This window comes from Psittacula echo (assembly GCF_963264785.1).
Source record: "Psittacula echo genome assembly, chromosome: 7".
Lineage (NCBI taxonomy): Eukaryota > Metazoa > Chordata > Aves > Psittaciformes > Psittacidae > Psittacula > Psittacula echo.
This window is the reverse complement of record NC_137740.1, coordinates 25,381,717-25,395,651: the sequence shown is the minus strand read 5'-3', so window position 1 is coordinate 25,395,651 and position 13,935 is coordinate 25,381,717. Positions and strand designations below refer to the sequence as shown.

The following is a 13,935-nucleotide window of genomic DNA, read 5'->3' as shown; positions in this document are numbered from 1 at the left end:
TTAACCTGAAGACTTCTGTGAATGACATGAAAAAATCCTGTAGAAGAAACTTCCAAGTTGTTTTTTTACCTATTAACTTCCTCCTAGCTGAAGCACCTCTTGGGCAGCCAGTCTAATGTGCACAAGCTATATCTAATAAAAAAATAATAAAAAAAAAAAAAAAGGGAAATCCTAGAAATTACAAAGGGTTCAGAAACCTGCTGCTACATGAAGCAGGTAACTAGTGTTCTCTCATAGCGCAATGACGTACTTTGGCAACAGATAAAAACAAGCCCCATTGCAATGCTCCTCTTCAGAGAACTTCAAGCACCAACATCACAGTGAAGCACTAAAAGCATACTGAAGCTATTTCAGACAGGAAATCCCAGAGGAGGACAGGTCACCATTTAGACAACTTCATCACACTGGGATGTAAACACAGCGCACTTTTGGTTCTTAGACAGTTGTCCAACACTGTATGTGAAACAGGTGCTTAATGGTGCTTCTGTATCATGACCTTTATCATGGTGTGCATCCAGCTACATGGGTAACACTACTCTGGGTCAACACTTTGAGGTGTGGGTGATCATAACCTACCACCATGGGAAGGGCTGGCCTCTGCCCATAGGTACTTCAGGCAGATCCAGGGACCCCTCTTTTACTAATCTATGCTTTGTTCTAGTAGCCTCTCTTATTGCTATATATTTTCCCTCTGCAGAGAAAGTTTTAAAATAAGGTATTTCTGTGGAAAAGTCTTTTCTCCAAAAGCAAAGAAAGTAAGCGTTCAGAAATGTAAGCTTCTGACAGTGTTAAGACAAAGACACTATGTAAACTACAACGCCCTTAACTTAGTAACAGTACTTCCACCAGAAACCCCTTAAGATTTACCTTTAACAAATACTTACAATATAGGTGTGTTTATTCTGTTATGTACCTGACCAGATACAAAGAAGAGACTAGCTTTGGAAACATCTCACAAGTATATTTATTAGTCACAAAGCGTGGCGCATTTCATATTTTAAATGGCATTTCATTACAGTACAGCTGCACAAGCCTCTGTTCTCCCTGAAAAGATGCTTGATATGCAGACAAGCATAGCACACAACTTATTTACATACATAAGTTCCTGGATTTGTTTATGTTTGAGGACAGTAGCTCAAGAAAAGTGTTTGTCTTAATCACTTCAAAAGCTTTCTTTTCTTTCTCCACTGTTTATTGTCCGTATCTTCAGTATCGTCAGGAGGATCTGGTAGTACAAAGCCATCAGTCATTTTATAGTAGACTACTGTGGAATCTGACTCAACTATGGCCAAAGTAACTGACAGTGGGGTGTCAGGATCATCCTGTGGGAGTGATGCTTTCTTCATGATCTCTCTCATCCTAGAAGAAGAAACAATCAGTTAAAGGAGTCCACAACCACCAAGGAGGGCACAATGGTAGAAGTGCACTACTGCTATTTTTATTCAGCTTGGGTTTATTCTGCAAATACGTCTTCACAAAAGAAAGTACAATATCTATTCTAATAAAAATCCAAAGTTGTATAATCAAGCAACAAAATCAAATTACAAATAATCTTATAAAAATGTACTCAGTTACATACATCTCTGCTGGAAATGGCTCAAAACATGCTTCTAAGCTTTGCTTAGGTGTACTATTGTGCACATGCCTCAACCATTCTTCAACTACCACAATCAAAGCAGGGCAAACACTAATGGCCTTGTTTTCATTAGATTAAAAAAAAGAAAAAAAGAAAAAATGTTAAAAAAAATTGACTAACACATGGTGTTGAGTTAGAGGACAAAATAATTAAGACTTGTTCCATTTGCAGAGGTAAGTCTTCCAGTCTCTGTGCTACACTTCTGTGCCAGATTGTGGAAGACCCAGGAACTGAAGCCAGGTTTCTCTACCTCCCTGTCTAGACTAGAAGCCACAAGACTTCTTCAAAACAGTCACATAAATAATGTCATCCTTAAAAATTCAAGACAAAGTTAAGCATTTTTCCTGTTCAGCTTATTTTAAGAATAATATGTCAGTTACTTTTCAGTACAGAGCTGACTTCTTCCCAGAGTCTACTGTTTGAGCAAGTACTGCAGGAGCACAGTGCCCAGGGGCAGAACAGTAACACTCCCCATCACAAAGCATTTCCACAGGGAGCTTTCTCCTTGCGCTCAAGATCAAGTGCAAGAGGGCTCATCTGAAATTGCCAGGACAGTTTACAGTCTGGGGAGAGGTCAGCTATGCAGTGTGTGGGCGAAATTAAAACAGAAATCGCCACTCACTTCATGTGCCCCTAAGATCTCATTCACCATAAAACATGCATTTCTGAAGCTGGGCACTGTAGCTGAAAATAAGGCTCTTTCTAAATGCACCAGCTTTCAAACTTTAATCATTATCTTCCTTTGAAACTTCTCTGATCCCTTAATAAAAGCCAAATGGAAACTGGCAGAGAATAAGCAGCAGCCTGGAAAGACTATGCTATTAAGCCCATGACCCTCTTAAGTATCCGTGTTCTGAACTGTTCATAATTCAGCTTGGCTAAATTCAGAAGTGCCTTTTCTTTTGCTTTCACCACTGGCCCATATATAATGCAAGCAAGGCAATACAACATAATTAGTTATTTCATGCAACAGATACTAAGGCTGTGAAAAGCCATACTCTGGTTCTCCAACCATGAGCACATTCATGCCAAGAGAACAAATAAAGAGATACTGTATTGGCCACCAACAGAAAAGAGACACCTGCAAGAGACTGCTACTGGCAGAGAGTCAGTGGGGAAAGAACTATACATGGCTTTTATGAAGCAGTAGATATTAACATCTCTTCTGGGAATGCAAATTAGAAATAACAATAAAAAGCCAAATAAAAGGGCACAGCTACCCAGAAGAGATTATTTTGAGACCCAAAGAAACCAAACTTGTTTTGACTGTGGACAGTCCTATATCTGGAAGCAGACTCAGTCAGTGGCCTGTATTCACCTGTCAGCCAGGGCAGAAGCTCCTTCCTATTTTCTTTAGTAACTGTCACCATTTCTTCTCCTAGTCTATCAGTGGGATAGATGTTACAGTTAGGTCTTAGTTCTAGATTTCCCACCACCCATAATTTCTTCTTATACTGCCAAGCACAGACATCTGAACCTTTATTTCCCCCCCATTAAGCATTCAGACTTAGAAGATACACCATGATCCCAAAACTGGCCACATCCTGACAACAAACTGACATTTCTTTGCATGCTTAACTTACTTTTCAGGAGACTGAGTTTCAGGGTTTATATAAAGAGCACAAAAACTTAGGCCATTGTCTCAGGATGATCCTCTAACACTGCTATCTACAGAGCCCAATGCTTTCCACTGCACGTTGGGAACCAGCCTCTACTGACAAAGAATTAGAACTGCAAATGCAAATTTCTCCTCTTGCCACTTCTCTCAACACAAGCAGCCCCAAAACAAGAGCTCTCATTCATGCATACCACAACTAGCCATAATGCAGTGCAGAACATCTGCAGATTAGTGGGAGGGTATCTTTTAAAAGAATAAGCTTCAGAATTCAGGAAGTCTGTATCAGATGCCTGTGTTTCCTCTCCTTCCCTGAAGGCATCACTGTTAGTCTCTGCATCCAGCATGTTCAGTTTCTCTGCAGCAGCAGACATTTCAAAGGAGAAGTCAGAGAACATCTGGGTTTGTGCCAATTTCACTGCACTTGCTACCTGCCACAAACAGAAAGATGAAATATTACAGGAAATGTATAGGGTTTTTTAATCCTTTTGACTATCTATCACTGTCTATGGAGGGGGGAAAGCAGTAAGAAGTGTTCTTGGCCTGCTGAAATTCAAAGGAATGCAAAGGGAAATGGCTTTAAACTGAAAGAGGGTAGATTTAGATTAGATATTAGGAAGATATTCTGTACTGTGAGGCTGGTGAGGCACTGGCACAGGTTACCCAGAGAAGTTATGGCTGCCCTATCCCTGGCAGTGTTCAAGGCCAGGCTAGATGGGACTTCGAGCAACCATTCTATGATTCCCTGAAATACATACAAATCCATCCAAGAGAGGAATTTTCCATCTCTCACCATCTTCTTTTATTCATAAAAGACTTTTGTACTAGGTAGGCCTTCAACACACATCAGAAATCTGTACCGTCTTTCCTACTGATTCACTCCTAACAAAATAACATCTCATTCCAGAGAAAGAAACAGGTATATGACTGGTGAACTTCAATTGTAACTTGAGGTTTTAACTTGTATACAAAAAGTAAAAAAAAAACCAAAACCAAACCAAAACCAAAACCAAAAAACCAAAAGTATTTCAGTGGTTTGTCCCATGCAAGCACCTCTGAGAAGCAGCAGTAAAACTGAATGCTCAGAGATGTTTTATGGTGGTTGCATAGAGCTTCATTAAGCTGAAATGGAACTACTGCCTTCCATACCAGAAAAGCCAACAGCTTTCAATCTACCCTTTATACTTGGATGAATAATTCATTCCAGGCTTGGCCAGCCCAAACAGCTCCCTCTCCTCCATGCAAGGCAGGGCTGGAGAGTCAGCACAAGTTGGTCTCTGTACCACTACACAGAGATCATTACTCTGTGCCTCAGTGTGTACCACGGTACCTGACTTTTTTTGGATAAGCCTCATGACAACAGAACCAAGGCAGAAGAAACCTCCCATAAAGCACAATACCTTGAATTTAGCCAACAGTATTAAACCAGCACAGCATGGCTCACCACTATTCCAGATCTAGCGGCAGAGCAGGCAACAATATTAACTTAGTGCCTTAAAATACAATGTGAAGAATCATGTGGTGGTGGGAGAAAGTCTTTCCTTTGCTGTCCATTTACACTATGTGCCTCATTGGTCAGGAAAAGGAACTGAAACCCCAAGGAACATAAATTTTTTTTTTCCATGGAAACTGAAAAACAAAACAAAGCATGCAACAGGGAGGAATCAGAATTCAGCAAAGCTCTACAAGACACACCAGCTGTAGGATGTTCAATTGTAACACTGCATAACCAACTCAGCTGTATGAGCCAAACAATCACTTTTAAACTATTAATGAAGAGTTTGCATTTAAAACCAATTAATTGCATTTTCAATGTGTGATTTGCTGTATGAGTAAACTCAAGTGATGCTTATAGCAGCAGAGTTACTGACAAAACTGTGAAGACTAGGTTAGGAAAGCTAAGGCCCAGTTAGAATTAAACTTGGCTAGGGATGTTAAGGATAACAGGAAGGGATTCTATAGGTACGTAGCGAATAAAAAACAGACTAAGGACAATGTAGGCCCCCTCCGGAAGATATCGGGAGAACTGGCTGCCCTGGATTTGGAGAAGGCTGAGGTTCTTAATGACTTCTTTGCCTCGGTCTTCACTGGCAAAGGCTCTGACTGCATTACCCAAGTCTTGCAAGGTGAACGCAGGGACTGTGAGAATGAAGACCCTAGGCCCACTGTAGGGGAGGATCTGGTTCGAGACCATCTTAAAAACCTAAACGTACACAAGTCCACGGGACCTGATGAAATCCATTTGTGGGTTCTGAAGAAGCTGGCAAATGAAGTTGCTAAGCCACTGGCCATCATATTTGAAAAATCATGGCAGTCAGATGAAGTTCCCGATGATTGGAAGAAGGGAAATATAACCCCCATTTTCAAGAAGGGGAAAATGGATGACCCTTGGAATTACAGACCAGTCAGTCTCACCTCTGTGCCTGGCAAAATCTTGGAGCAGATTCTCCTGGAAGGCATGCTAAGGCACATGAAAAACAACAAGGTGGTTGGTCACAGCCAGCATGGCTTCACTAAGGGGAAATCCTGCCTGACCAATTTGGTGGCCTTCTATGATGGGGCTACGGAACTGATGGACAGGGGCAGAGCAGTTGACGTCATCTACCTGGACTTGTGCAAAGCCTTCGACACTGTCCCACATGACATCCTTGTCTCTAAATTGGAGAGACATCAATTTGATGGGTGGACCACTCGGTGGATAAAGAACTGGCTGGACATCACACGCAAAGCGTTGTGGTCAATGGCTCAATGTCTGGCTGGAGACCAGTAACGAGTGGTGTCCCTCAGGAATTGGTGTTGGGACCGGTCTTGTTCAACATCTTTGTTGGTGACATGGACAGTGGGATTGAGTGCGCCCTCAGCAAGTCTGCTGATGACACCAAGCTGTGTGGTTCGGTTGATACGCCGGAGGGAAGGGATGGCATCCAGAGGGACCTTGACACGCTTGTGAGGTGGGCTGATGCCAACCTTATGAAGTTTAAGCATGTCAAGTGCAAGGTCCTACACCTGGGTCAGAGCAATCCCAGGCACAGCTACAGGTTGGGCAGAGAAGAGATTTGGAGCAGCCCTGTGGAGAAAGACTTGGGGGTGTTGGTCGATGAGAAACTGAACATGAGCTGGCTGCAGTGTGCGCTCGCAGCCCAGAAAGCCAACCGTATCCTGGGCTGCATCAAAAGGAGCGTGACCAGCAGGTCGAAGGAGGTGATCCTGCCCCTCTACTCTGCTCTCGTGAGACCTCACTTGGAGTATTGTGTACAGTTCTGGTGTCCTCAACATAAAAAGGACATGGAGCTGTTGGAGCAAGTCCAGAGGAGGGTCACGAGGATGATCAGGGGACTGGAGCACCTCCCCTATGAAGACAGGCTGAGAAAGTTGGGGCTGTTCAGCCTGGAGAAGAGAAGGCTGCGTGGAGACCTTACAGCAGCCTTCCAGTATCTGAAGGGGCCTACAAGGACGCTGAGGAGGGACTATTCATCAGGGACTGTAGTGACAGGACAAGGGGTAACAGGTTAAAACTTAAACAGGGGAAGTTTAGATTGGATATAAGGAATAAATTCTTTACTGTAAGGGTGGTGAGGCACTGGAAGGGGTTGCCCAGGGAGGCTGTGAATGCTCCATCCTTGGCGGTGTTCAAGGCCAGGTTGGATGAGGCCTTGGGTGGCATGGTTTAGTGTGAGGTGTCCCTGCCCATGGCAGGGGGGTTGGAACTAGATGATCTTAAGGTCCTTTCCAACCCTAACTATTCTATGATTCTATAAGATAATGCATGGCACACTTCCAGTGCATTTAAAGTAACTACTTCTTACAAGCAAAACCACTTCAGATTAGAGGAAGATCTGTTTCACAAATTACAAATTTAGAAGAGGATAAATCACTTCTGGTCCTCAGATTTGCTTCTAAGGATGTTTCTCAGCTTTAAAATTGAAGCATTTATGTATTCTTTTTCTAAAATTAAGTTACCATTTTAATGAAATAACCCTTTCCTTCTTAGCATAAACCAAACTTTGCAGTCTCCATAACCTCATGCAACTGACTTATTCTTCATTTCCAGCACTTCTGTACTAAATAGAAACAGGGCAGTGACACAGTATTTAATATCTGATGTGTTATTAGTAGCATTTTGCTTGGACAATGTTATATGTCTAGGACAGACAACACATAACTCCATTAGATCCAGCATCTAAGTCCTTGGTCCTTGGAAGGGTCCTTGGAAAGCCACAAGGCTTTCAACACTACCTAGAAAATTCAGGTGTCAACACTGCGAGTTCTCCTACACTTGCTGAGCTTTGTTTATGCAAGTCACTGCTGCTAGCTCTGAAGCAGGACTAACTGCTTCCTCCAATTTGAGGAGCCACAACTCTGGAATGTACTGACAATTGGGTACTTGATGTGTACTGAAGTGTCATCTGCAATAGTTAGCAGCAAAGTTGTCTCAGCCAATGGACTGACAAATTCCTCCTCAAGTACAAATCACTTCTAAATTCAAAGGCATACAAACACAAGGTTCTCCAAACCTCAGCCAGCTGTTTGTGGTTGTCAGTGGTCCAAGATAAACAGAAGTTGCAACTTGTTCTCCAGGTCTTTATTCACAGAAGATTCAGCAATCTTCATTCTAAGAGCACGCATGCACAGCATGAAGTCATTTCTCAGACTGTATGAGATTACCACTGACACTGGTGGTCACTTTGCTCCAGACCCCATAATTTTGTGATTCAGTGCAGCCTTACACTGGCAGGACAGGATGATCAACTTTCAGCAAGCTGTTTGTAGAAGTGGACAGTGAGCTTAGTAAGCAGACAGCTTTTGCCTTAAGCAGTTAATTGTCATGCACAAAGTGGACATGATGAAACCTTATAATAGGCTAGGGTGCTCATATTTATGATTTGGTTAGGTGTCTTGCTGTTGATTTCTACAGCAACTTTACTACGGCCTTCTAAGGACACTATCCTCTGAGCATCAGCCAAGTAGGAATCTTTATGAGACACCTGGGAAGGCAAAGCTTGGCTGAAGTGGCTTTGAGAGGAAAACCACCCCTGCAGACCCAGGTCTTACTGGTTAAGCAAGGAAATGCTGTCCATAAATGCTGCCATTTGCTAGTGGCTTTTGCAGTTAGCACATTTCCAGGCCTAGCAATGAGGACAGAATGTTTTCACCTTCCCAAGCCCCTTCAATAGCTTGCTTTCAACAGTAAGTGAGCTGCATTCACTTCTACTCATACCTCTTCCTCTACACCTTTAGCAAGTAACACAAAACCCTGAAGCATTGCTTTGAACAAAACAGCAAAGCACCTAAGTAGAAAAGCTTTTCTGTCTCTCTGTAGCTTGGGAAGTCAAATAAGAAAGTTATCAAAGACATCAGATACCTAACAAGCCTCCTTCTATAAATAATCACAACAAAACACTCATCACTGTCAAAACAAAGAAGCAGCAGTACTGTAGTACTGCCTCCAACTCCTTCTGTAGGATGCCTTTTTAATGGCCTCCCTCTGTGCTACACAGCTTTGAGCTAGCTACTGTCTATACCCCCCGGTTTTTGCCTGCTGTTCCAGCAAAAGAGCTGAGGAGTTGATGCTGTTCTTTTCCTACACGGACAGACCAGGCCTTTTTGCATCAGCACTAATGAAATGCCAAGCATACATATGCACATGCTTGTTTAATAACACAAGCATAATAATACAATACAAGCATATATAATTTTCCTGTCTAACATCACCTATGGTTATCAAACACATACAGACTTTAATGGATTCACCTGGCATTACAGCCCAGTATTCAGCTCTTTTTAGTGACAATATGCTCTATGTAGTTGCTCTGTACCTAAACCTAGTCACAAACTGTACTTTCAGTCAATGTGATGCATTCACTTTTTGCTTCTCTAACACACATCCTTCCAGTAATGGATTCCATCTGCTCTGGTGCCAGAAGCAGAGCAAACAGTATCACCACAGTACAAACAAGTTCAGAGGTTCCAAATGAAAAGCTCCAATGAAACAGTAAGATAGGACATACATGCAGTGCAATCTCTCACTGTCATTAAAAGCCAACTAGAACATACTTGCTGGCATTGATCCAATGACAGGAATCAGTTTCCAACCCAGGTGAAAACCTCTTACATTAAACAAGCACAGCAGCTTAGCATGTAGACGTAATTTCGCAAAGATCCTATATCCTAATTTGATGCCTTCTTTTCCCACCTAAAATCTAGTCCAAACTGTGAATAGCAGTGTGTCCTTTTCACAAACAGTGATCTGCTTCTTGCAGAGAGGCACTCAGCATTCCATCCTGCAAGACCTCTCAGCAGCTTTCCTCCGTTGTGGAGAACACACGGTATTTCTCTTTCAGACCAAGCCCACAAGAGCAATTGACCAATATTTGCAAATGAAAGATTTTTTCAGCACATATAGTACCCAAATCCATCAATGTCTAGTAAGGTATTTTCTTCCCCCTCACAAATACGCACTTAGGGAAAAAATGTAACAGAATGAAGATGGAAGCCTGTTTGCAAGAGCTCATCTGTCACTAATAAAAGCCTTAAAAAAAAAAAAGGCAAAAACCATAGCATGTCTGAAATGTCATTCCTAGAGTGCATACATGTCTGCTAAGTGCAATTCATTAGCTACCTACTACTGTGTCAGGCTGCTGCCCACACAGCAAGAGGAAACAGCAAACACTAGCAAGATCTGTAAAGTCAGCCCCGAGCACATGGTCCTAGCAAGAGCAGGAACAGAGAAAACTGAAAAATGTAATACCATATGATGCAGCTGAAATAGTTGAGGTCTTCAGAGACATCCTAGGAAAGAATGGCAAATACCAGCAAAAGGCAGCCATTATCAGAGAGTAAATGATACTGTGTGGTTGAGGCTGTTCTAAAGGCCAGTTAAAATATACTGTAAAATTACTCAAGTGGAATTTCTCAAGGCTGCAAACATCTGCAATATCACAAAGTCATAACTGTGTTGTCCTCTGCTTGAGAATTACTTAGTCTTGCATGTGTCAGGAAAGCAAGTGTAAAAAAAAAAAAATATCACAGCTCAAGGGACAGTTACACATTAAACTCTGGGTAAGTAAAAGGAATTTCCAGTTGGAAGTAGCCAAATTATACTTTCAAAACAAAAAGCAGACCAAACCAAACACACCAGGCTTATCCATAGATTAAATGACTAAAAAAAGAAAGGTTTATTTTTAGACAGAAATTCTCCTGGATGTTTCTTAAATACTTTAAAGCCCAGTGACATAAAAAAGCATTGCTAGATTTTTCCAGACTATATGAAAGAAACACAAGAATGTTCAAAACAAAAGCTGTGAAAGTCTTATGTTCTAACCCTGTCTCTCAAACACATACTTTCATATCCATTGTTATCTCCTAAAGCATATGCAACTTCTGCACAAACAACATGAAGTGTTTATCAGCAGGAGTCAGTTGCTGTGGGAAGCTGACATCAATGGCGTACTACCTTCAGAGCAGGAGAAGCAGAGACTGACACAGCTTAGAAAATTAAAGAAATCTCAACTTTGCATGTATGCTTGCAGCACCCAAAACAACACTGCTCACAAGCTGAGGTATTGCTTTCCTCTGAGACTCCTTTGTCTTCTCCCCCATCCCCTTTTGACCAAGTTACCAGCAGCCTGTTAAATATCCTACTGATAGTGTGAACCAAATACTGACCACATCCTTACCTCTCATGGCTCAACAATATGTGCACAGGTACCGGCACCATCACTTGGAGACTGTCCTGTTCTTTTGCACGTGCATGTAAACATACGAGCTGCAGTTCTGCTACTCCAACATAATTCACTTCATGCCAGTTTCTCCCTAGAAAGGTTCATCATCAGTGAGAAGGACCGGAACACAAAACACAAGTTTTAAATACCAAATTGGATATTTGATTGATTAAGTTAACATCTGAGATTCTGTTTCCCTCCCTTCCCTCACAGGAGTTTTCTCATGAGAGACAACCACCCTCCGGAACCATCAGGCTTGCCTTCTGAGACACAACACTGTTAAAGAAACCCAGGGGAACAGTACTAGTCTGCTTACTCTAGAGCTACGCTGTTTGATGGTGACTAGGGATCTGTCTGACAAAGCTTTGCTTCAAAAAGGCAAAAAAAAGATAAAAACCACACGGTTTAAAAAAACCACATAACCTTTAGTCATCTGCAGCATAAAACTGTAATCCAAATCTGGACTTTATCAGTATCCTAAAACTGTGAAGGAACAGGTGCTAAAAGCATGATTAATGATAACACACAGTTCTTCCCTTCTGGTTGAAGGGATAAGTCTGAAAGTTTTTTTGCTGCAGAATTACAGGAGCCTTCTCTTGGTTATTGACGCACTTTCTTCAGAGGTATAACAGTAACAGACACAGTGCTTTCTGGTCTGTAAAATTCCTCCCTTCCCTGACCTTGAGAACCACCAGCCTCCAAAAGAAAACAAAATATTTTTATTAGGCTGGCTGCCTGCCTACACATAGTCCCTTTTCAATAAAGCCAACTTGGCAGAATTGCAGGCAGAAGTTCATATACCAAGTAACTCTGCTCCACTCCTACAAGACACCAGAAGACTACACTGCATTTGTCATAATTAACTGCCACCAGACTTCTAAATTATATTCTTAAAGGAATCCCTACCCTTTCCAGAAAACAGCATCATAGTCAGGTCAGCATACAACACCCAGTTGCTAAAATGATACCTTTAGTGAAACATTGATTTAGTAACTTCGACATTAATCTACAAATGAGGACTCTATTACCAGCACAACCACTGAACTCGCAACTTCACTTTTCCATGTTCCTTTTCCTTCTCCTACTCCTTTTTGATTTTTTTTTTCTCCATGCAGAGTGTCTTTGCCCTGGAAGAGAATGGGCCCTCATCTTCTTAAAGGCTCCAGACAGGTACAGGATAGAAATCTTCAGTGCCAAAATACTACCTGTTTCTTAGGTAGCCATCACCACTAAGTTTCAAAAATAACACCAAAGACTTTGTAGGAAAGTGGACAAACTTTAACAGCACCTAAAGGCAAAAAAAAAAATAAATATTCACTGAATTACCTTCTAAGAGGTCCAGGTAAACCACAAATGCAGCATAGATTTGAGAACTGTCAGATATATCAAGAGACATCATTTCTGTGAGCTGAAACCCAAACAGTAACGTTGGTGAAGGAAAGCAGAAGTTATATTAAGAATGCACAGTCCAAACCCAGAATCTGTAGAGCTATCTAAGCCACTGAAATCTGAAGCCAGCTTTAAGGAACAACAGCAATTAAAAAGCAGGACTTGTTTTCTGACAAGCTGGTTTTTTCCACATTCCCCCTATTTTGGTGCTTAAGAAAGCAAGCCAAATAAAAATAAGGAATCACAACTATTCCTGGAACAGACCTAGCTTTGTGCAGAAGGGCTACGAATTTTACCTATTTTTGCTACAGCACACCAACGCAGGATGACAGCCAAATTAAACACTGTTTTCAAATGTTTTCAGTATACTAAAAATTAAGAGGGAGTAAAAGTTTAGGACGGTTGCGTTTTCCAGCTGCAGTTTCAGCATTTACAACCTCGTTCTCTGCCTCAAGTGGCATTCCCCAACAACCCCATCGGTTCTCCTCACGGGCCCGGAGCCGAGACCCTTCAACAGGCCCAATACAACCAAACACCATACATTAATATCTCCCCCCGCCATCACCTACGTGAGGTGCCCCTCAAAGCCATGGCGGAGGGAATCAGTCGCCGGAGCAACGGGCCTGGGCAGGAAAGCGGGACGCTCATCCCGAGTGACTCAGGACCGCCATCGCCCGTCAGTGCCCGGGCAATGGACGGCCGAAGCGCTCCGCAGCCCCAGCGCAGCCCACATGCCTACCGTGGGGTGAGTCGCCATCCAGTTTCCGTCGGTCCCCCCGGCCCAGCCGCCCCGGTCCCCCGGCTCCTGCGTGCCTGCGGAAGTGCTCCCTGCCGGGCCGCAGCTCCCCTCAGCCGAGCCAGCCGCCGGCTCCATGCTCTCCCCGGTGCAACACAACTGCGCTCCGGACGGCGCCACGCAGCCTTGCACTCCCCGACAGCCGGCGCTGCTCCCGTTCCGCCTCCACTTTGTTCCGCTGCGTCCCCCATCCCCGGAGCCGAGAGTCTTCCTCCACGGCCAGAAGCGCTGCATTAAGCCCTATTTAAACGCTGTTTACGGCCAGACTGACACATATACCTTATCACAGTATGTCCTTTGGCAGTCCGTTTTTCTAATCACAAGGTATAATTTTGCAAGGAGGCAATTTTATTCCTTCATGTAACATTAGTGAAAGTCTCCTTGGAAAGAGAAAGAAAGATACCTGGAGAGAAAGTGTGAAGGGAGAAGAGTAAAACAGAAACAAAAGCAAAGAATATGGTATTAATGTATGGTTTCCAGAGCTTTTATAGACTGGTTAAGAGATTTAGATTCAAGCTATTGTTACAGCATCTTGGACTGCTTTAGCTAGAAATATCTCTGACTTTCAACGTGAATACAGTTTGCAGTATCGCAGGACTGGCTTACCAGCTCCATCTGCTTGACACCTCTTTTCATAGATTTCAAACACTGGCTTTAATGAAGTCAGCCTGTCTTTACAACATTTTCAGTAGCTTCAAGCTGGCATCCATGCACAAAAATAAAAAAAAAAAAAACCAAAAAACCAAACCCAAAACACTGTGTGCTGTCTTTAACAGGC

The 13,935-nt window shown here is 42.6% G+C and overlaps 1 protein-coding gene across 1 annotated transcript; it reads right to left on the bottom strand.

Moving 5' to 3' along the window:
- Nucleotides 1-949: 949 nt before the first annotated feature.
- On the bottom strand, nt 950-13,291 carry TSEN15 (tRNA splicing endonuclease subunit 15). The gene is made up of 4 exons (XM_080624337.1): nt 13,101-13,291; nt 12,299-12,380; nt 10,928-11,063; nt 950-1,359 (listed from the first exon to the last, which is right to left on the bottom strand). Exons 1-4 carry the CDS (start codon nt 13,233-13,235, stop codon nt 1,158-1,160), a joined length of 555 nt encoding a protein of 184 aa, XP_080480463.1. The 5' UTR covers nt 13,236-13,291; the 3' UTR covers nt 950-1,157.
- Nucleotides 13,292-13,935: the final 644 nt, after the last annotated feature.

What these genes read in the sequence shown, in the direction of transcription:
- TSEN15 (XM_080624337.1), bottom strand. Translation starts at nt 13,235, where the DNA reads ATGGAGCCGGCGGCTGGCTCGGCTGAGGGGAGCTGCGGCCCGGCAGGG. An exon ending in GGATGGCGACTCACCCCACG is followed by an intron (nt 12,381 to 13,100) that starts GTAGGCATGTGG and finishes TTTGGGTTTCAG; the next exon opens with CTCACAGAAATGATGTCTCT. An exon ending in ATATTGTTGAGCCATGAGAG is followed by an intron (nt 1,360 to 10,927) that starts GTAAGGATGTGG and finishes TTCTTCTTCTAG; the next exon opens with GATGAGAGAGATCATGAAGA.